This window comes from Danio rerio, chromosome 3, assembly GCF_049306965.1.
Source record: "Danio rerio strain Tuebingen ecotype United States chromosome 3, GRCz12tu, whole genome shotgun sequence".
NCBI classification, from domain to species: Eukaryota; Metazoa; Chordata; class Actinopteri; order Cypriniformes; family Danionidae; genus Danio; species Danio rerio.
The window spans coordinates 3076649-3100895 of NC_133178.1; the positions used below are offsets into that span (position 1 = coordinate 3076649).

Genomic DNA, 24247 nt, shown 5'->3' on the forward strand with positions numbered 1-24247 from the left:
ACAACAAAGATGTTTAGCATTGAACACCTTTTACATGACACCGTTTCTTTTCAGTGTGTTCAAGAAAAAAAATGAACTAAAATAATAAATTCACTATTTCACTCCTACTATCCATGCGCACCACTGACAGGTCAAATCTGCTCCCTCTCTAGTCTTGGTGCTGCTGAAAGATTGAGATGCACCGGCCAAAGTTTGCGTATAAAGTAATGAAGACACGCAGTTAAAGAAAGCAGAATCCGGGACATGTTAGTCGATTTAGAAATCTTGGCTGAATGCATTTTTTAAGTCTTAAATAGAGGACATGTCCGGTAAAAAGAGGATGTATTGTCACCCTAAATAATGAGCTGGATCAGTCTATTTAGTAAACGGCTTTTCTTCTTTGCGTGTCCTCGCGCTCTTCTCAAAGCTAAAATCAAAGCAGGTGTCCCGTGCATATCTGTGTGTCTGCAGCAGCAGAGCAAGCGAGTCTGTGGCGGAGACCTTTCTCACGCACACAGAACCAGGCCGCTGAGGTAAAGTCTTATGTGTGGGAAGCGCTGGTGATGAATTAGGTATCACACTGGATGCACCACACTGGATGCCATGACCGAATTGAGGCTCGCAAAATGTGTGCTACGCCGCCATTTGGTTTCTTGTGTGGCTTAACAGCATATACAAAACAATGTAAAGATTGCTTGACGTGAAGTAAATAAACCAGTAACGTTAGACATGTGCTGTTGTTGATGGCGTCAGCGTCAGTATGTGCTACCGTCACAATAGATTTCTATCGTAATACACCATAACTTAAGTGTGAAAAGCCTGCTACAGTTTTTTACAATGGCTATGACATATATATATATATATATATATATATATATATATATATATATATATATATATATATATATATATATATATATGACAGCTGATTCACATCTAGAAAGTACACTCATTGAGGTATTTCCAATCACATGATCATATGTTTTAATAGAGGACTCTCAAGGTTTTTGAAAGGAACAGTGAGCACATCAAAGAACTATGTCACCAATACATCCAGGTAAGATTATGCAATACAGTCATTACTGTACTATACACAGTGTGTTTTGCAGTAAACTACTCTTTAAACCTTAGTTAAGAGTTAATAAGTACATACAGTAGATATACAGTACAGCATTTGCATACACTGTGTTTAATTAGTTTCAGAAAGTCATGAAGTTAGAGGCCAATCAAGTACCACATAAAATTTTCTATGTTGACAAGGCTGGGGATGTCGCCGTAGAAAAAACATAATAGGCCAAAGGGCCACAGCTACCGTGCTGGGCCATAGAAGATATGAAGTGTAATGTGGATGAGAACATGTGGCAACAGACCGGGCAGAATAGAAGATTACTTTATTTTTTATTATAATTGTGGTGTTTTTTCTGTTTGCAGTGATGTCCTTTTGCAAATAAAGTCTGCACTGCAGCAATTCTGTGTCTGTATTTTTTTACATAAACTGTAAATCTTATAAAGCTATTTTTTTTCTTCATTTTTGTATAGAATTGTTGCAGTAAAAGAAAAAAAAATAACTCGCTCTGTTACAATCCACGTGTTTTTTAATATGTTTTGGTGCAATTATAACCCGCTATTAAAAATAAACAACAACTGAATGTTTTGAATGAGAAATTGTAATGTAGCTGTGGCAAAAATTAATTGTGGTGTGGCGCCCCGCCATAAAGGAATGAATGTAGCAGAAACCATGAGATTATGGAGAGAAAAATGTATACAGAGATTTGCTTACACTGAAGTGTGCAGCGAGAATAACATGAGCACTTAAACATATACTGACCCTCTCAGTCATGAAAAACACCCTAAGATGCTCACATTTTAAGAAGTTGTAAAGATGGCAGGAGGAGACACACTGTATAAGCAGTGGACAGTTCAGATTGTCCAGGAAAGACTTCAGATTGCTCTGGGGTTTGCTCTGGACTTCCTCAGCTTTATGAATATGTCTGTCTTCTGGTATTAAAACCCTTCATGGTTAATTAATAAAAAAAGATGGGAACTACGACAGTGGTGAGTGGATAAGATCAATATTTATGCAAACAAATATTATATTTCTAAATGATTAACGTGCTATAAAATTGCTTTATCTGATCTGTGCATTTCTAATGTTTCTAGTCTGGTTGTCATACAACTCAGAAATCATCTTATAATATCATAAACATGTGGCTGTGACAAAGCAAACCAAAGGCGTACCATAAAGTGGAATAGTGCAATGTCACAACTCTTCAATTAGACGATAAACTGGTAAAACTGGTAAAATCTTAAAATCATTACTCCAGAAGAAAGGAAAGACAGTGTCAGTGAAAGTGGCTGTGAATGTGTAAAGAGGTGTGTTATTTCCAGAATCAGAGAAACACACTGTTCCTTCATCACAGTCCAGATCAACTCTCACACGCTCAAGTTTCTGTTTAATGGGAAAACCAAAGCGGTCATCCAGTCCGTACTGCACCCACCACACATCAGAGTTAAAGAAAACACAGCCCTTCCTCTGGTTTGATGCTGTCGTTACTCCGACGCTCCAGTACAAACTCTCCTTCACCTCCACATCCCAGCAGTGCTTTCCTGAGGTGAAACCCTCTGAACCCAGAACACATGAATACTCATCAAACCTCTCTGGATTATCAGGAAACGCTTGGCTGTTTAAGCTCCATTTAAGGCTGGTCAGATCATCAGACAGGAAGAGGTTTCGATGAGCCACGTTTGGATCCAGAATTATTGGAGCTGAAGAGACACAAACAAAAGCTGATTTTAATCTAATGCTTGTATTAAGAGTGGACTGTATGCAGATAATGAATTGTGAATAGGGCTGCATGATATTGAAAAACAAAATTTGACATTGCGATATTTTGCTTAGCTGTGATATGAATACAGTCTTAACAAATAACTTCAATAACTCTATTTGGAAAGAATTCATTGATTTAGACCAGGGGTCACCAACATGGTGCCCGCAGGCACCAGGTAGCATGCGAGGATCACATAAGTTGCTCGTGGGCTTGTTATAAAATTAGCTTACCATAGCACCACATACCAGTAAGCTGCATCTAATATTTTTTGTAGCTATTCTTTTTAAATCACACTTGCATTGGTGTAAAATTGAAAATGACATTAAGTTATATATTAAAAAAACGTTAAAAACCATTTCAGACAAATTAAGTGTCGCATATTGATATTTATCTGTTTCCAATCAATGTTGATAACTATTGTGTGAAATCATGAACATGATCAGTGTGTTCACATACATTAACATCATTAATTATTAATATTAATTAAGCTAATTTGTTATTAGGAAGTGTGTATCAAACTGGTAGCCCTTCACATTAAACGATACCCAAAAAGTAGCTCTCAGTTTCCAAAAGGTTGGTGTCCACTGATTTAGACTGATTGGGATTGTTCTGGAAGATTTGAGGGATTATTCTCAATTGTTACTGGGAAGATAGAAGTGAAATATATTACATCACAGTACTCAGCTACAGAAAATGAATAACCAAATGTAAAATGACACTGTGAAGTCTTTATTGTATAACTAATTCTATAAATACATCTTTATTAGGATTTACAAACATTACAATTTCATGTGCCTGAATCTTTACACGCTCACAGACCTAAAAAACATGCACAAACGATAAACTTTCACTTCATTATGGTAAAACTCTTCAGTGACTCCAAAAATCTTCTTTGTTCTGAAATGTGGCTCCTGGTAAACTTATAAACTCAACATTGCACTTTCTACGATGTGACTATTGCTGATTCGCACATTGAGATATCAATATATTGATATATTGTGCAGCCCTCATTATAAACACTTGATCATTCAAAGCTCTTTGGCAGCTGCTTCAGAGATCAATCTATCTGTCTATTCTATCTAGTTACAAATATTTCTCTATATACAAATACACTTTTCTTTTCTTTTTACTTTTCATCAGCACCAAGGCCCGTGGCAACCTCCTCCTATGCTGTTTCTTTAACCTGCAAGTCTTTATTTTACAAACTATATAGATTAGTAAGATGCAATATACAGTATTGCATGTCTGGTGCAGTCAGAAGACAATTGCCAGTGATATCATGTCATTTGGTTTTTGATTGTCAGGTTGTTGTAGGCCGGGTTATAATGATATTTATACATGATCAAACTAGTGTTACTTTCTCTGCTTCAGTAATGTCCAGCAGCAGAGTAACAGCTCATCCAAAGGATGAGATGGACAGAAGTAATTAGCGCATGCCCTTAATTTACTTATTTTCGTGTTGTCAGGATCACAGTGCAAACAGCTCATGAGTGGAATAACTTGAGTGAACATAAAACAAAGCCGAAAAAAACTTTCTTCCACTGCTTCAGTTGCACAGCACAGCACACAGCGAGCTCACATCATCCAGCATGTGTCGAACTACACTACCCACAATACACTTCGCTATGGACTACAACTCCTGTAAATCTTGTCTTAATCTTTTCTTGTCTTAAAGCGCCCACTTTCTATTTCCCCTCTCCTACAACACTAGTGTGCAACTTAAGCAAAACAGACACTAAAATTGTTTTACATTTGGTTTTGTAGTTCGGGACTAAATATTTGTTTGTTGCAGTTTTAATTGTTTTAAGTTCATTTGATTGCCTATATATAAGTCAGTGGATATAATTAACGCATTTATTGGGGAAAAAATGCTACTTTTTACTGTCATTCAATGCGTTTTGGTCATTAACAATGCACTGTCACTTTAATTGAGCGTGAGCGAGCAGCGCGGCAAAAATAGACCCAGTGCCGAAACTATCACAGCACTGCTGCTTCAGCAACGCTCACGTCTTGCGCTGACGTGCTGCGTGCGGTATGAAAGCTGTAATCTGTTAACATGGGCGCAGAAAAAGCACACGCTGCTCACGCTCTGCTTGTGCTTGCAGTGTGAAACAGGCTTTTGATAATTACAAACTTTGGTTTGGTTTTATCATGTTTTATAGGGGTGTGACAAGTTCTCGCGGAGAGATTTCTCGTCGAGGTGAAAAGTTGTATTGTGAGTTGTGATGTTATTATGGAGCGTGAGAGTGAAATTAGCATAGACAATTGAAGGCAGGACTGGATTTGATCTGCAAATAAAGTTATTTGCACACACCTGACAACCCAAGCTGGCCTCGGAGTTGCACTTGTCACTCGGTTGGGTGGGCAGATGTGACGGAACCGTTTTTTTCACAGGAGTTCAGCAAATGCCGCATCCAACACAGGCTACAACTACAGCCTCCCAACATTATGGTTCGGATCCATGCAATGAAAAAAGCCCTTAAGATATGCTGAAAGTCATAATTCTTGTAAACACGATTGGAATTAAGACATTGAGTATTTTTACTTTACTCGCATTATTGAAGTGGAGGTATGCACACGCCATAATCAAACTATTAACACCGTGAAGGACATTTAGCCACATTTTGCGACAGGACCTACACACCTAGTGAGTCAGTAAAGCACCACAGATGCACAAATCTCTAAGCGTGCGCACACAAAAACACACACTCCTGGAGACTCATTGTCACATCATCATTACGGAAAACACGTTTATGCTGTTTGGGAAAAGCTGATTTTTTTTTTTTTTTTTTAATTCTGCGTGCGGCACCAAACTCAATTAAAACAACTCTCTGCTATCAGTCCCTACTTCATATTCGCATGATCGCATCCAGTAGCTCAGAGTGAGTCACGGGCCTGAATAAAATCTTGCTAAATGAACGTGAAACTTATTTCTTAAATTAAAAATTAAATACTAAAAATTACATATTTTTTTAAAGTTTAGTGTGTGGAAAAAAGTTCGATATATCAAGTGAAATTGTACAGGGGAGAAGCCAGTCAGCAGAGTTTATAGCTAAATATAAGCGATGCTCCGATTGATCGGCCAATATTGGCTAAAAGTAGTTTGATCGGCTAACCCCAAAAGCGGCAATTAAAAAAGTCGATCATTTGACGTAAATTACTCGCATGACTTTTTCACACGTGCATGCGCACGCAAGGATAAACAACAGCAGAGCAGAGCGGAGCTTACCAATGGCAACAAGAGTTCCCCTGTCTTTTACAAAGTGTTCAATAAAGACGTAAAGTAAGACGTTTGCAATGTATGTCGTGATAAAATCCCTCAAGGTGGAAGCAAGGCATTTTAACACCACTAACATGATTAGGCATCTTAGAACACACCATACAACAGAATATGCCAAGTATGAGAAGTCTGCTTAAACAACGTAAACCATACAGCAGGGATAATACGAGGTGGGAAGACATTGCGTTCAGAATTATGAAATGGTAATAATAAACGTTTACAAAGCCATTTAAGGCTTTCGAAAATCATGATAGCAGTTTATATGTCCATGCCTAATATCGGATGGTCAGAAAGTGATTATTTTTTTATTAATTGTTAAAATTTTGGTATTTGTTATGCAGCAAGCCCAGAGATTATTGTGTACACTATTTTATATAAAATTAACTTTAATGTGTGATAGAAATAAAACGTGATCATAAACGAATGATTTCTCCACTCAAATGAATGGCGGCTTGGACTCAGTATTACATACGTCACAAACACGTCACTACTTAACAAACAGATTCTTTAGATACTAGTGCTTTTAAAGATATACTAGTTCTTACTCAGACACTAGCTCATTTTTTAGATACTAGTCCTAATTCATTAGATACTAGTACTTATTAAGATACTAGTTTTGATTCATTAGACACTAGTACCTATTTTATTAGTGAATAGTAACTGTTCTGTTGGTACTAGTAACAAATGTAAAATTTGTCCATTGATTTCAATGGGATCTGTCGTTGAGATATCAAATTCATTTTGAGTAGTGTGTAATCCAGCTGGGACTGGTACATATTTTTATGTACTGCTAGTTAATCATTAACTACTGGTACTTATTAATTAGATAATAGTATCTATTTAATAGGTAGCCTGCTAGTACTCATTCATTGTTATTTAGAAAGGAAGGCACTGGCTTACAGTAGCTTATTACATTACTTTTTTTTTTTGGATTTGATGTAGTTGGTACCTGGTTCATAATAATAACAGAAAAAAAAACTTGTCATTTTGTCCTTTGTGGCAGTAGCCAGTTTTGTTGTAGTTTCACATTTAAAATGTAATCAGTGTATTAAGAGGCTACATGCCATTAAGCTGATCTAATGTGTGTTGGTCTGCCTGACCCCTCTTTGTTTGGAATCATTTTAAGTTACTCTGCCTTATTTGGGAAAGATGGCCTACAGAAGCCCTGAGTTCTCATTTTCTAAAATAAACACTTGGTGGACAAGATCTTGACTGCAGCCTATTTCTACAGTTTTTTTCAATATAGTTAGAGCTAGTTAAATTTCTACAAATGGTGCAAACTCTGCTAAATTATAGATAAAAGATTCCCATTCCCCTGCCATTATGTGATCATAATTTTGGTGATCGGTAAACAGCCCCAAAAATGCTGATCGGAGAATCTCTAGCAGTGTTGACATGTCCTTTATGACATAGAATTCATTTAAATAGAAATAAAATACCATTCATTAAAGTTTTTAGAAAGCACCTAAATTGTTTTGTATTTTGTGATTTTTTTTTTCTAGCACCCGGAGGAAACCCATGGAGAACATGCAAACCCCACACAGAAACGCCAACTGAGCCGAGGTTCGAACCAGCAACCTTCTTGCTGTGAGGCGACAGCACTACCTACTGCGCCACTGCCTCGCCCGATAAAATTATAAATAAAAAGATTATTTACCGTTCACATAGGCTATTAGCAAATATTTAGCAGTGTTGGCATGTCCACTACTGCGCATAATTCATTAAAAAAGAAGTAAAATAACATTCATTAAAAAGAAAACATTCATTTAAAGAAAGCACCTAAATAGTTTTGCGATTTGAGTTTTTTTTCAGCTGAATAAAAGTTATTCTAAATCAAAATTTGCATGAGCTGAAAAACATCCTGCAAGTAATTTAAAGCAAGTGACATTTGGTGTGACATCAGAGGTGTGGACTCGAGTCATGTGACTTGGACTCGAGTCAGACTCGAGTCATGAATTTGATGACTTTAGACTCGACTTGACAAAATATAAAAAGACTTGCAACTCGACTTGGACTTGAACATAAATGACTCGGACTTTGACTAGGACTTGCCCCTATTGACTTGTAAAGACTTGCTGCTTCCCATGAAAAGCCCAACGATAAAAAAGTATGTTGACATAGACCGCTCTCTCTCTCTCTCCGTTTATGTGTGCGTGTGTGTGACAGCATGCGCGCGTGTGAGCATGCGCGCTTTCGGCATGACGTCCAATCAAAGCACGGTAGATTGTTTTGATTCGACAGTATCCAACGTGACTACTATGAGGCGCGGGAGTGGACAAAAGTCAAGCGAACGCAGAGAGAATTTGAATTTGAACTTGAGATCGAGCCAATACTCGCGTGCCAATACACTCTCTCTCTCTCTCTCTCTCTCTCTCTCTCTCTCACATACAACATACACCTCTCTCTCTCTCTCTCTCTCTCTCTCACATACAACATACACCTCTCTCTCTCTCTCTCTCTCTCTCTCGTGCATTCAGTCTCTTTGCGTTCGCTTGACTTTTGTTTACGATGGCGTCTCATACCTTTACGCCTGTTTCACACCGCAAGCGTCAGCGGCGCGTGAGCAGAGCGTGAGCAGCGCGTGTGTTTTCGGCGTCCATGTTAACAGATTACAGCTTTCATACCGCACGCAGCAGCAGCGCGTCAGAGCGAGGCGTGAGCGTCGCCGAAGCAGCAGTGCAGCGATAGTTTCGGCGCTGGGTCTATTTTTGACGCGCTGCTCACGCTCAATTAAAGTGACAGTGCATTGAGAATGACAAAAACACATTGAATGACAGTAAAAACTAACAATTTTACCCAATAAATACGTTAATAATGTCAAATGGTTTATATATAGTCATTCAAATGAACTTAAAACGATTAAAAACGGCAACAAACATTTATTTAGGCCCGAACTACAAAACCAAATGTAAAACTATTTTACTATCAGTTTTGCTTAAGTTGCACACTAGTGTTGTAGGAGAGGGGAAATGGAATATTTACGGGATTTGTAGTCCATAGCGAAGTGTATTGTGGGTAGTGTAGTGCGACACGCATGCTGGATTATGTGAGCTCGCTGTGTTCTGTGCAGCTGAGCAGAGGAAGAAAGTTTTAATCGGCTTTGTTTTATGTTCACTCGAATTATTCCTACCGGGAGCTGTTTGCACTGTGAATCTGACAACACGAAAATAAGTAAAAGAATGGCATGCATTAATTACTTTTGTCCGTCTCATCATCTGCACGAGCATGAATTAACGAGCTGTTATTCTGCCACTGGACATCACTGAAGCGGAGAAATTAACACTAGTTTGATCATGTATAAATATCATTATAACTATATTGTATAAATATGATTATAACTAGGTCTACAGCAACCTGATAATCAAAAAACAAATGACATGATATCACAGGCGATTGTCTTCTGACTGTAGACAATTCTCATATAAGTTAGCTTTAGAAGCATACAGTACTATTTGATCTATAAAATTTGTAAAATAAACATTTGCCGGTTAAAGAAACAGCATAGGAGGGGCCTTGGTACAGATGAAAAGATTAAAAAGTGTATTTGTATATAGAGGGGTAACTAGATAGAATAGACAGAGATAGGTTGATCTCAGCAGCAGCTGCCGAAGAGCTGCGCGCTGCAGACGCAGCTGGTGTGAAAGGAAAACGCCTGCGTGCTGCTACTGCTCGACATACGCGCTGCTCACGCTCTGCTCACGCGCCGCTGACGCTTGTGGTGTGAAACAGGCGTTAGTGATTTTGCTCTCACGGGATCCTGTTAAACTGACCCTTCGCTAAGCCACGCCCAAAAACCGCCACCCACCAATCGCGGCTTACCAATCGTAGCTACGGGCAGAGGCTCTGTCAAGCTTTCGAGCGAGGGAAACAAGCCAAATCGTTGCGCAATTGGATTGTGAAAATCTGACACCTGCTATCCTAAAAGTTTGGACTGGGTGGTGGGATTTTTTCCCTTTTCAAAACCAAAGCCCAAGAGGAGAGATGCCAGCGTGGATCAAGCTGTGTGAGGGGCGGTAAAGGAGTTAACAGCTAAGTTGGTTTTGTTTTCGATATTCACATTCAGTGATAGGTGGCAATAACTCACACTCCTCTTATCCTAAACAGATCTAAACTGTGTTTCTTATTAAAAAAACAAAACAAAAAAAAACAAAGCAGGTTATGCTTCCCAGCGGTCTTTTTCTTTTTTTTCCCACTCGATATTATGAGCCAGGGCTGGACAATAAGGACTGCCCGATGGCCCGGGGCCAGCGTGCGAGACAGTCGGGCCAGTGTACAATGTTACTGGCTCGATCGGGCCAGCTGCTGCCTTTTTGCCTGCCAGATCGAGCCAGAGCTGCGTGCTGCGACTGTCTGTCAATTGTGTGCAAATACAATCTTACGGTGCTTTCACACATAGACGTTTGTTTCGGAATCTGTCTCGTTTCACCCGTTAGCGCGTTTTTTTTTTGGCATATATCCAGCAGTTGCGCTCGCATCCGCGCCAAATCAATCAGTCCAAGATCGCCTGAATGAGACGCGGTCTCTGTCCTATTGAGCGTATCGATTGTAGCGAGAAAACAAAACAATGCAACGAACTAACGACCCAGGCTATATCACAGTGTACTATGATCGTGTAATAGCCATATATACGGCTATATGAAGAGAGAATGATGAGCAGGGCGAGATGTCATTCTTACCGGTAAATGCGAAAGTAAAAGCATGCTGAAATATTACCGAGAGCTGTTTATCCAGCCTGATCTCGGTTTATCCGTCAGGAAAATTGACCGAAATTACTATCTGTTAATTTTTCCATATTTTAATCGTATAAAATGTTGTATTAGGCCTGTTGTTTTGTTCATTTCCGCACTGACAGCTCGAAAGAAAGATTTACATTGATCTGATGCAGTATCGGTTCATCTGCTATGTCTCTCTATAATTTAAGCCTAAAATACAGAATTATAGTCAACGTTTCTTTAATAGATTGATTAATTTAATTGATCGATTTCTACACAACCTGACAATTGAAATGAGGCTCTGTATATATGAGAAAGTCTGACCTCGATTTGTTTTCGGTGACGATGTCTGTGGGTTGTTAAATTAAAGTGCACATTTTCACTTATAAAATATTCTATACACAATACACAAACGTTTGGGGTCAGTGTGATTAAATATGTTAAAATAAGCTTCTTCTGCTCACCAAGGCTGCAATTATTTCATCATAAATACAAATTGTGAAATGTTGCACTATAAAATAACTGTTCAAAAGTAGTTTATCATTTAATTTATTCATTTATTCCAGTGATTTTAAAGATGAGATTTCAGCTTCAGTACTCCAGTCACATGATCCTTCAGAAATCACTAATATTAATTATTATTATATTTATTAATGGTAAAAGTTATAAAATCAATAATGTCTGGAGTAACTATTTTATTTGAAACTAAATACAATAACAAAGCAGTTATTTAAAATTTTAATAAATATTTAACAATTACACCTTTTTTACATTTATAAATATAGCCTTGATGAACTGAATAGTTTTCCTTAAACATTTTAAAAATTACCGTAAATATATATACAGATTTATTAGCCCCCTTTTGTTTTTTGTTTTTTCTTTTTAAAATATTTCCTAAATGATGTTTAACAAAGCAAAGAAATGTTGATATTTTGTCTGATAATATTTTTTCCTCTGAACAAAATCTTATTTGTTTTATTTTGGCTAGAATAAAAACATTTTTTAAACCATTTTAAGGTAAAATTTATTAGCCACTTAAGCTAATTGTTTTTCAGACTGTCTACAGAACAAACCATCATTATATAATAACTAGCCTAATTACCCTAACCTGCCTAGTTAACCTAATTACCCTAGTTAAGCCTTTAAATGTCACTTTAAGCTGTATAGAAGTGTCTTGAAGAATATCTAGTAAAATATTATTTACAGTCATCATGACAAAGATAAAATAAATCAGTTATTAGAGATGAGTTATTAAAACTATTATGTTTAGAAATGTGCTGAAAAAATCTGTTCTCTGTTAAATAGAAATTGGGGGAAAAAATAAACAGGGGTGCTAATAATTTAGGGGAACTAATAATTCTGAAATCAACTGTGTGTGTGTGTGTGTGTATACACACACACACACGCACATTCAAATAGCGATTAACTTCTTTTTTTTTTTTTTTGGTGGGGCCAGTGAAAATTTGGGCAGGGCAAGTAAAAATCAGAACCACTGGCCCGATCGGGCCAGTAGAAAAAATCCTTAGCGTTGAACCCTGTGAGCACTGCTTAGTTTAAACCCTCGCTATTGTAACGCATATAAATACATACACTAATATTTGCTGGTAGAAAAAATCTATTTGTTCACTTCTGTTATTTATACTTTGATTTGCATTTCAATTTTTTTTCTTCCACTTAACTGCAAATTTGAATAAAAACTGGATAAAGAGCACACAAACATGCTGACAGTAATAGGTACTGTACACTGTTATGGGTCAATGATGCTAATATTCGGCACAAATCCATCAGTTTCTTAGGTTATTAGATTATTTTATACTTTCACCTCTCCTGCTGTGCATGAACTATGCTGTTGAATGTTCAGCGTATGAGGTTGCTAGGCTAACCTTGCTTCAATTTTGATAAAATTATTCTCTAATCAGTTGCTATTATGTTGTGAATATACCCCTGTAATGTATACTGCAGTCCTCTTTTGTCTGGCTTTCTCAGATATCTCACCTGTTTGCCAAAAATGACTAATTAAATCCTTGGGAATGTCTGACACCAGCGCATACACACTGTAATAGATGTGCCAGGCATGAAAGCTTGACAGGCGTAGTAGCAACAGTAACTAAGGAGGGCGAGGCTTAGCGAAAGGTTATTCCAAGAATGTTGATATGGTTTCTTTCTTGCTTTACTATTTATTAACAATACACAAAAAACTAAAAGGTTAAGGTAAATTCTTTAATAAATTCTAGTGTTTTTGAGTATTATACTTGTTGTATACTTGTATTATACTTATGTTTTAGGCTAGTATTATTTACGACTTGTTAATGAATGCTTCATAATACAGTAGTATTACCAATAGTGAACAGATAAAATAATACAAAGTGTAGTTTTACTACAGTAAAGTGTAGGGATTAGTAGTATAAAATACCCTATATTGTAAAATAATACAGCACTGGGTAATTTGTTTATATTACACTTGTGTTACCATAGCAACTATAGTATTTCCACAACTGATCAATTGAAGTTCTTTACTGTAGTAGGCTACTGTTCAAAACACAGTACATGCCAATATACGTGTTCAGGGGCCCTGTGGAACAGCTTTCCTCAAAATGAAGAGGATGACATGGAAAATGTCCTCCACAATCTCATCAGCAAAGTGGAAGCCAGCAGACACTAGTTTACTTTATTTTAGCTGCCATGATAAAATGAGATTGATAGTGAGATTACAGTAGACTATAATACCTTCCTTATTTTTATCACAGTTACATTTCTGCTTGCATTAGTTTTTGTTTAAATGCTTTTAAAATAAAATGTATTCTTTACATCCAACATCTATTCCAGGGGTGCCTTATAGTGGTGTAAACCCCTTTACAAGGGGTGTTACCCCTGTGTAAACTCTAGCCACCCCTGTGGCCAACCCGATATGATTTTGCTGTTGACATTATTTATTTAAATCTACTTACATAAATGCAATACAATGCAATATTTCAATAAATAAATAGCCACTAAAAAATTATTGTGGATTGATTGGTGCCACTGACGTAGCTGGCCTCTTCTGGCCCCCCTTAAGCAAATTTTCAGGGGGGCACCACTGGTCTATTCTCTGTCTTTAAGTGTTTGAAACTGAAAATATCTCATCATATAAAACAACCAAAAATGTTATGGTTTATTAGATTAAACATTTAATATGTAAGTCTATTTTAGTATTTTGGTTATTGTTATTAAACAGTGCAGCAATATGAATCATATCAAAAAGCATGAAAGGAAGAGGGAACACGACACAAATTGTGAGTTTGCATATAATCTCTGAGAGCGCTCAAGAAAATTTGTGTGTGAGCAGTGCATATTTGAGAGCGAGAGAAAATTTGAGAACTCGCAATCAGTTTTGTCCACAAACAGAGGAAATCCGTGCACGAGCATCACACAAGGTAGAGAGCAAAGCTCTTCAACGCTATGTGAAGAAAACAACATTATTGTTTGTATGAAGTAGCCTACTTCATTAACAATATGTGCTACCATTTTACATTGCTGCAAGACAGATTTGCAGCAATATCTTTTTAGCACACACGAGATTCAATTGACAAAATTCCAATTTCACTCAATTTAACTTTGCGGCATATACAGGAGTTGGTCTACTGCTGCCTCATTGAGGTTATGTAATTTTGGTTAATCACAAGTTGATCACCGAAGACATAATATAGCACAACTAAACTTAATGAATTAGACAGCAGTAGACCTGCAATTTCTGTGTGATGTGAGGCAAAATGGAGTCTTTTTTTGGTGGAACTCGTTCTTGTGCATTATGCTGTGGAGACGAGACGCAGCACTGTTCAGTACTTTTTCAGAAAATTGCATTTGTATTTTTATATATCTGAGCAATGTTCTTTAATAAAAAAAGGTTTGTTTAATTAATACAGATCTTACAACCATACCTAATCTGTATATATTTTATTTTTCTGTTAAAAAGACTCGAAAAGACTCGAAAATCAAACTGCAGGACTTTGGACTTGACTTGAGACTTGTTGCCTTTGACTCGGGACTTGACTCGGGACTTGCCTGTCTTGACTCGGGACTTGACTCGGGACTTGAGGGCAATGAATTGAGACTTACTTGTGACTTGCCAAACAATGACTTGGTCCCACCTCTGTGTGACATTTTAAATAATTGAAGGGTCATTCTGAAACAGTGGTGATATACATTATAATGTCAGGATACGGGATATACTATGTTTTCCACACCTAAAGACATTTAGGAACAGTTTATTCCACATCTAATCCCTTCTGTTGTTTTTTGATTTTTGATTGTTGTAGCTGTGCAAAAACTGAAATCATTTAGTGGAGTGATACGGAACTGTAATGCACTCAAAACCCGCCGGAACTACTTTAGCTGTGTGTTTATCTGACAATAACTACACACTGTAACATGTGCAACAGCCAATCAGAATCAGTACTGTAGTATAAAGGTATACAAAGGGAACCACTGTGTGTGTGAGCAGAGCTGTAATGTAGACTCTTACTGTAGTGGACGATGTCCTGCATCATCTTCCAGACTCTGTACAGCAGGTTCCCCAAGTACTGAGACACGTGAATCAAAGCTCCGGAAGGCGTCTGTGGATCCGGCTGTGAGATCTGGACTCTGGAAGAACATTCAGGAGTCAGAACTGCAGTGGCTTTCGCTTCAGAAGCAGAAAGAGCAGAGACACCAGCAGATCACTCACCTTTCCATTTTTATCCGAAATTTCTGCAAAAGAAAGACAATTGATCATTCAGAAATTTCCCAATATATCAAATCACTAATGTGAAAATTGATCAGACCTTCAGAAAGCAGACGTCACTGGCTTTCAGCATCTCCTCCGTGTCTCTGATTGAGTCTGAAAGAGCTGAGATGTGTGTGTTCATCTCCTCCAGCTTCTCCTTCATCATCTGCTTCTTCTGCTCCTCTTCCTCCCTCAGTGCAGTGATTGTATTTTTTTCTTCATCTCTGAGAAACTGATGAAGCTTTCCAAACTGCTGTTTAATCTGACGCTCAGTGTGATCAGCTTGAGCCTGGAAGCAAATTAGTCACTTTCTTCTAAAAGGGAATGTTCAACCAAAAGTGAAAATTCTGTCATTTTCTCCCCCTTTACCTGCTAAAACCTATTTAAACTATTTTTTCTGTTGAACACAAAAGAAGATATTTTGAAGAATGCTGGTAGCTGGCACCCATTGACTTCCATCGTTTATAAAATACATATTATGGAATTTAATGGTTGCCACAGAGCAGCATTCTTCAAAATTTACATGAAAGTTGAAAAATGCCAGAACTAAAACACATGACTTCAAAGATACTTTGCATAAAAGCATCTGCTAAATGAATGAATATTATTCACCTAATGAAAAAATAATTACATCTCAGACTAAGAATGTAACAATGAAACACAAACTTACTTTAGTTGCGATTTGGTCATATGAAGAGATTTGTTTTATTAAATTTCCATTCCATTGTAAAAAATAAACATTGTGATCAACTCTAATCGTTGAATCACAATCATGAAGCAAATTGAAAGGCATTTTGGGTTCAGTGAATCATTTTATGTCTGGGTCAAAACAATTCAGCTTTTCTTTCTCACTAAACTCATGAACGTCAGAAGAATCAGTCCTCACCTTTATGTGTTGAAACGTTTTCTCAAACTTTTCCTTTATTGTTTCCTTATGTCGGAGTTCCTCTTGTAAGGCCTTCAGTGATGAACTGAACTCCTCCTACAATTTAAAACAGAAAATATATTATCTACAGTAAACTATTTGTTCATATATTTCATGAGAAAATATCATGAGCATACAAAAAATATAATATTTATGCAGGGTTCCCATTTAAAAACATATCAAAACATTCACTGCTTTTACTGACTAAACATCTTATTTTCTACGACATCTGATAAATGAAATCTTTTGCACTTTGCATAATATTAGAAATAAATGCACAAAAGTACGCACATCAATCTAAAATGGGTGCTCAACCAAACAACAAGAAGTACAAAAAAATATACAGAGGTGGCAACACCAAAGCTAGTAGGCCATCACGAAGGACTGGACATAAGGTCTGTTGAAGAGCCGGTGTGCTCACATGCTTTGTTTTTTTTAAGTTAATAAATTTATATTTTGGAGCTTTGCTGTAGCCACTTGTATAATATTAAAATGGTTTTAGCTTGAATATCATTTTGAAGCATTTTAATAGCTACTAATAACACAACTGATTATGGCTGCATGATATTAGAAAAAATTTGACATTGAGATATTTTGTTTTTCTGTGATATATATTGTGATATACTCTATCTATACAGTTTCACCAAATGACTGAATATCACCATTTAAAAAGAATTAAGAAGTTAATAATGAGAATTGGTCCCTGAAGTGTTATCAAACGTATTCAATTTGATTATCTGGGATGGATCTGTACAGGAGAGAATCATGCAAAAAAATGTAATAAACTACAAGCATAGATGAACAAAATAAAGCAAATATAAAAGTGAAATAAACTGTGTGCTTTGTGGTTTTTTTATGTGTAAATGTTAAAATAACACTACATAGTCAACTGAACATTGCATATTTATGCGATGTGACTTGCAGATGTACACATTGCAGTATCGATGCTGAAACAATATACTGTGCAGCCTTACAACTGATCATTTATCACTGCTTTTGAAAAAAAAAAAAAAAAAAACATACCATTTGCATAAAGTGCTTCCTCGACAATTTTTGATAGCTCAATAGTAGTTTAACAACCTTTATTGACCGTCTACACTGAGTGGTACAGCTGTCAAAAGGTACCTAAAAGCGAACCGTGCTGTACCACTTTTTGGTGGTACAACAAAGGGTACCAAAAGGCTGACCTAGACTCGCAGCTGAGTGCAATTGGTTTACAGAGATACGTCACTAGCTTATGGACAAGCAGGAGAATGAAAACGTCATTTTTAAATACACAGCCGAAACATTACACCGTAATAATGCATACATATAATAACGAGCCATGGTCAACCCGACCACAAACAAACATTGTCATCATCTTAATGAACAGCCACAAAGCCAAAAACAAGAGCAGCTTGTAGTTGTTTACAAGCCAGTCTAAAGCGCCAGCAGTTTCGCTTTCTTGTTTGTGCTTGCATGCGCGTCTATATTTGAAATATCAAACTTCTTGGGCTGATAATAACATGCACGTGATTATTAAAGTGCTTCTTACATCTGATCCTCTCAGAAACGGACAAACGGGAGAGTGAAGCACAAAAAACAAAGAAGCAAATGATTCTTTCAGCAACCTAAAAGATAAACAAACTGCCATGTTTAACTATTATCATCACCTTTTAGACTATTATGAACTCGGAATGACGAAAACACTTTCTAACAGAGGTCACACATGCTGGTGAAGATTACAGACAAACCTGAGAGGCTCTGACTGTGGTCAGCATGTAGTTTTTGAACATAAATAAGGACTAAATATATGCTGCGTGTAGTTTTTCCATAATGGGGTAAATGCCAAAGTATGCTAATAGGACTTTTAATTTGCCAGTAACCTGGGTTAAGCCCTTCCGGTGAACTGTATGCCCATGCAAAAATGGCGCGTTTAAGGTTTGTTTTCTTTAAAAATCAGCAATCTTCACTGACTGAGTGATATCCGAGCATAAAGTGGGTCTCAGATTGTAGAAAAAGCACTGCATTAAATGATATTTTTCCTTGCCATGTCTTTATAATATGAACATTTATTTTACCCCAGTATAATCAATGGAGCTTTTGCGATAGCCTGCCGATTCTGATGGGCACGTGTGGGTAAACGGCTTTTTGTCTCGTTTTACGCTTGAGCAACTAAATGAATGCCAAAGTCTATTTAACTGATAGTATTGTAATTACATTACAACATTGATGCTGTAAAAGGAAGTGTATAAAATGGAAAAAAACTCACAATAACAGGTCACCAGAAGTTTATCAGTATGAGAACAACACTAGCTCGGCATTACCCTTTTGGTAACGTATCGGAGATTGAATGGGGCAGTGTGTTCATATATGCTGCATTTAATTATTTATTTCATATAATTACAGACGTTACAGTAGGCTTTTACACAGTCATTGATCTGCAGTTATAATTAAATCATGTTTATAGAAAGGTTAGTCATGAGCATTTATATATATATATATAAAGCATCCGTGTTGCGAGAAGTGCTTCTCATATGATGTGTGAACGGCCCGTACAGCTTTACTGTAGACATTTTCTCAAGCGAGAATGACGTTGACTGAAACTTTCTGTAATAAACCACGCAGGCAAAAAGGGTACCATTTTAGCAGTGGAAACAAGCCTGATAAAGGTGACTCGTACCATACGGTACATTATATTTAGCTTTTCTGTCATCCAGTTTTAAACTTTAATTCACAGATTTTGAAGTTGCCATTTTGAAGCCAAAGCTCTTTAAATGTACAGCAGTCAATATTTGAAATGGACAAGAAAAAGTGTTGTTTAATTGATTGCACAACTTTGATGAAAGATTTTAAACTACTTCAAACGTTGTTGACTACAGTACATTACTGCTGTATGCTAGCGTACAACTACTACAACTACTACAACTTCTACAACTACTAGACATTGAACTTTCAAAGTCTAAAATGGGAACCCTGACTATACACAACATTTGATATAATTCCAACAGAGTTAAATCTCTTACCTTATATGATGAAGCCACTTCACCAACGGGTCTGAATGTGTGTCCGGTGTGCATCTGTGAAGTCATACACACCAAACACGCCGGCTGTTTGTCCTCCAGGCAGAAGAGTTTGAGCGTCTCACCGTGTAAACTGCACATCTCCTCCGACCTTGATAAACTCTCGCTTTCCTCTTTTTGAAATGACTCGCACAAGTTTTTCAAAGCAAGATTGCGAGTAGGTTCATGCGCTGATAACATCCTACAGACGGGACACTCCCGAGCTTTCTTGACTTTCCAGAACTGCTCAAGACACTCTTTACACACACTGTGACTACACGATAAAATAACAGGAGCTTTGAAAATATCACGACAGATAGGACAAATATAATCATACTCAGCTGGAGAAGCCATTTTCACTGTTTAACAGCTGCTTCCTGCTTTCAGTTTCTGTATCGGGTTACCTGGGCTTTCCCTAAAAGCACAGGGTCACTCATGCCTGTTTACAGTGAAACTGCACTTATAATTTCTCAAAAACGTTTCTTTAAAGTAACTTAATTCATTCATTTACCATGAGGATTATTTTTTTATTGCACATCAAGACATGGTAGTCAGTTTGGAGATAAAGGAGCTTATTGAAATCTCTTTCTGAAATCTTTGTTTATAGTTTAGTTTCTGTTTATAAACATCATTGTTTATGTCGTCATATAATTTTTAAGTCTGACGCCAACGTCAGGATTTCTTAAAGGCACAGTTCACCAAAAAAGGAAACTGACTCACCTTTTGCTCACACTGAAGTGGTTGTAAACTTTGAGTTTTGTTCTTGTTGAACAAAAAACAAGATATCCTGAAGATTGCAGGAAACAAACAGCCATTGACATCCATAGTAGAAACAAAAAATACTATATGGAAGTCAATGACTGCTTTTCAGCATTCTTCAAAATGTGTTTGAAAATAACTCAAGTTGTTTCTGGGTGAACTATCCTTTTAAGGTTAATTCTAAACAAAAAAAAGTTTAACTGCACTCAGACAAGTTCAGTCTTGTAGAGCCACAGTATTGCAAGATTTTTGACCCAATCTTGATAAAAACTTACCTGCCTTTAGATTTATAGCAGTCTTTAGACATTGATTAACTCGCTGTTTGATTTCATGTGATTATGGTTGAAGTGAAACTGTCCATATAGTGTGTGTGAGTGTAATGTAGTCTACAATATATACTGGATGGTTTTCCTGAGGTGTATTTCACATTAGGTGACAGTTTACAAGGATGTTTCATTGTAAAACTGTAATTCAGCAATTTTATGAGACGCAGTACAATTTTTAAGATGTTGTACTGTTTTTTTCAACATACCTTCACGTGTCCATTCTTATTTTTACCTTGCTATGATAATATTTAACCATTTTCGTATCTGACGATCTCCTCCGTAGTCTCTCACTGACGTTGGATGACGCAGGTCCCGTCTACACCCCCTCAGGTTGATCGATCTAGAAACGTGATTGGAAGATCATTTTGTTTGTCAAAAAATGTTACAGGATTGGTTACCAGTGAGAAAAAAATAAATAAAAATTCGCGGTCATTTTAAATGATAAAAAATAAAGCAATTGCAGTTTTATTAATTATAATGGTACACATTAAAGTTTAAACATAAACACTGGCAAATTAATCATGATAAATAATGCTTTATGGAGTAGTGAGGCTGAAATCTCACTCTTCAAAAATATTTTCGCATTTATAGCCATCAAACAGACGACCAAACTATTACAGTACATATTAGATTGCAATGAAACAAACCTAATAAATTTTACGTTAACGTTAGCCATAAATAGGCTACTTACTAAGTTAGCTTCATACTCCTGTTCAGCGTGCAAACGACGACATTGCAAAAAAACTACAGTTCAAATTTATTTTGTTAATTAATAAAAATTTTGTATTTTGTCCTGGCCTGTGTTAAACTATTGAGGGAACTAATGTTATAACTTTATTATCCGACTCCGAGTAAAGTTAACGTTGGCCTCGAGTGTAAATCAATTTTTACTTAACTAAACGTGGTTAAAAGGTATAAAACACAACGCTGTACTCGTGTAAGGTTGAATTTAACACACCACTGTCCAAAACCCCGAATATATTCGAGATTTACAGCGTAAAAGTTTGTGGCTTACCTCGTTCCTGGCGTCCGCTGGAAAATGTCGACCGTTACAGGCGAAATCATGCGCATGCGCGGTAGAACTAATGCGTGTACGCGCCCCATTCAAAATCCTTTATTCACATAAATAAAATCTCTCAGAAAAGGCATTTGTTAATATTTGTTTAAACACAGTAATATTTTATTACAACTCTAAATCTTGCGTTCAGTACATTCGTAATTATTTTATTATAATGGGTAATTTTTTTTTCTCAAATGTAAATTTAGGGAAAAAAAATCCAATTCTGGCTATTTTTATTTGACAATAAGTCATATATTTCGTCTTCAATGGGCATAAAAAAGAAAGTCTTTAAAAAATCAAAAATGGCTTTTAATGTATAACCTTATATAATTTCCCCTCTGGTCTCTTTATTTATAACTATTTTATTTATATGTTTACATTTTTTTTCTTTCTTCATTAAAATTTATAATGCAGATTGTAACAACATCTTAATTTTTTCTAATGTTCCATGTTTCTGCAATCCATTGTTAACTGTTTTTTTAAACAGTTAAAATCTTTAAAATCTCCTGTAGTAGATGTAAACTTTAATTCTACTGGGAGATAATAACATGGCATGTTATGAAATCTCCACATACTGTAATCTTTCACATGGTGACTGACAACATTAATTTACTAATAAATGAATCAGAAGGCATTTATTAATGTACTGGCGTATATGAAACATTAGGTAAACAACATCACAGACTGTAATCTTCACATGGTGACAACATAAACTCACTAATTACATTAATCTGAAGGCATTTATTAACGTACTAGCATCTAAGAAAGATCATGTAAACTGCATATGACATGAACAGTGAATGTTGTAAACAATGGGAGAATGCAACAGTTAAACTACAATGCATTAATATGGAAATACACATTTATTTATTTATTTAAAAGATTAAGACAACATTAAGTGACTGTAACAATGAATGACTAACTTATTTGTGCACATGAAAAATAACTGTGAATCCAAAGTACAGATTCCCTTTATTTACTGCATCATTAACCTGAAATACTGAGCTCAGAATGGGGAAGAGTTACATTTGGATTATAGAATGAGTTTAGCCTATTCAGAAATCTGTTGTTTAAAAACAAAAATGAAAGTATAATTTATTATAACAAAGAACATTTCATAAAAACACTGATTAACTCATAATGTGATTGATATATCTGCAGGCTCCACTTAGTGTATGAGCAAAGAATTGCAGTAATAATACTTGTAAAGTAACAACTTACAAAAGTAATGTCTGTCTGTTCTTCATGCTGAAGTATGACAAATTCTGCATGCAGATCAACAGCTGAAAGATAAAATCTCCTGTCTGCAGTCAAACACATCTGCATTTATTTGGTGTATAAACCAAATGAACATAAAGAGAAACAGCTCAGGAGATTTAGATTTTCTCCAGACAGAGTCAAACCAATAACCTCAACTCACCTACTTTTCATAATGAATGAATTAATTCTCTATTTAAACAACACAGAGTAAAACATTCAGACTTTGGAAACAGGTATTCTGGGTCACGTCTGGATGACCTACACCAGAATACATCTTTGTGCTTTATTAAAACACGTGAACACCTGCAGTAACTCTCACCTGAACACACCCTCATAGACAGTTATTAACATGTGTGTGTTTCGTCCTGAAGGAGGAAGTTGTAGTTCCCAAAGTCGTTATCGGTCGGAGAGATCAGCATGTCGGCTCTGGCTTTGTTCAACCTTCTGCGGAGAAAAGCCCTCCGTTCACACCATTCCTGAAGCTCCTCCTCGCTGTGAGCAAAATCACAACTCACACCTTCAGGACAACCACCATCCAGCCTGTCAATCAAACATCACAGCCAATCAGGACGCAGATCACTGTGAATTGAAGGGTTAGTTCACACATAAACTAAAATGATGTCATGCATTACATCAGATATTTACAAAAATACACCAGCTACAGTGGCAACATGGCAGCCCAAGTGACCAAAAAGACCCAAAACACATTGCATTAATATTTGCAAATTTTAAATAAAAACAAGCATGTTTCAAACATCGATTATGTCAGCATTTGAAATGGCATTCTACTATACCATATAGTACGGTAAAAACAAAGAATTCGAATAGCAGTTCGGGAGAAATTCCCGAATGACCTACTACATCTGGCAAGATTCTGAAGTGTGCATCCGATGGACGCTAAACTATGCCATGATGCACTGTAAGAGAATTCATAAATGGGAGTGAAGCTGACACTGCTAGGTCACGTGACCATGACAAAATGGTGGATTTAGTACATCTGAGTTCCATTCATACTGCTCACATTTATACTTTAAAGAATGTACTTATTTAACAGCAGAGTATTAAATTTAAATTTAAATGAAGTACATACTGAGTAGTAGCCGATTTCGGACACAGCCAATGTTTTATGCTAAAATTCACTAACAATAGTCCATGATATTAACCCTTGAACGACGGTCCAACAACATATTTTCAATTTTGATACTCCATGAGGGCAGCACGGTGGTGCAATGAGTAGCACGATCTCCTCAAAGCAAAAAGGTCACTGGTTCGAGCCTCGGCTGGGTCAGTTGGCGTTTCTGTGTGGAGTTTGTATGTTCTCCCCCAAAGCAATCTC

The 24247-nt window shown here is 36.6% G+C and overlaps 3 protein-coding genes across 13 annotated transcripts in view; 1 reads left to right on the plus strand and 2 right to left on the minus strand.

The window, feature by feature from the left end:
- Positions 1–24247, plus strand: part of LOC141381087 (uncharacterized) — a 460537-nt gene that overhangs the window by 347379 nt on the left and 88911 nt on the right. The window lies entirely within an intron of this gene.
- Positions 1557–21692, minus strand: trim35-3 (tripartite motif containing 35-3). 10 transcript variants are annotated; one of them, XM_073943897.1, is made up of 9 exons: positions 21607–21692; positions 20824–20931; positions 20227–20293; positions 19471–19524; positions 16427–16522; positions 15599–15829; positions 15502–15524; positions 15301–15419; positions 1557–2745 (listed from the first exon to the last, which is right to left on the minus strand). In XM_073943897.1, exons 1-9 carry the CDS (start codon positions 21660–21662, stop codon positions 2240–2242), a joined length of 1260 nt encoding a protein of 419 aa, XP_073799998.1. In that variant the 5' UTR covers positions 21663–21692; the 3' UTR covers positions 1557–2239. The 10 variants fall into 10 exon arrangements, with proteins under 10 accessions (XP_073799998.1, XP_073799999.1, XP_073800001.1 ...); XM_073943898.1 differs by having other exon boundaries at positions 19471–19780; positions 21607–21648; XM_073943900.1 differs by having other exon boundaries at positions 20798–20931; positions 21607–21648.
- zc3h7ba (zinc finger CCCH-type containing 7Ba) overlaps positions 22272–24247 on the minus strand; it is a 47792-nt gene continuing 45816 nt past the window's right edge. The window contains exon 23 of the mRNA XM_009299075.5: positions 22272–23451. Within this exon, the coding sequence (XP_009297350.2) occupies positions 23256–23451 (196 nt within the window). The 3' untranslated portion in view covers positions 22272–23255. The remainder of the gene's footprint in view (positions 23452–24247) is intronic.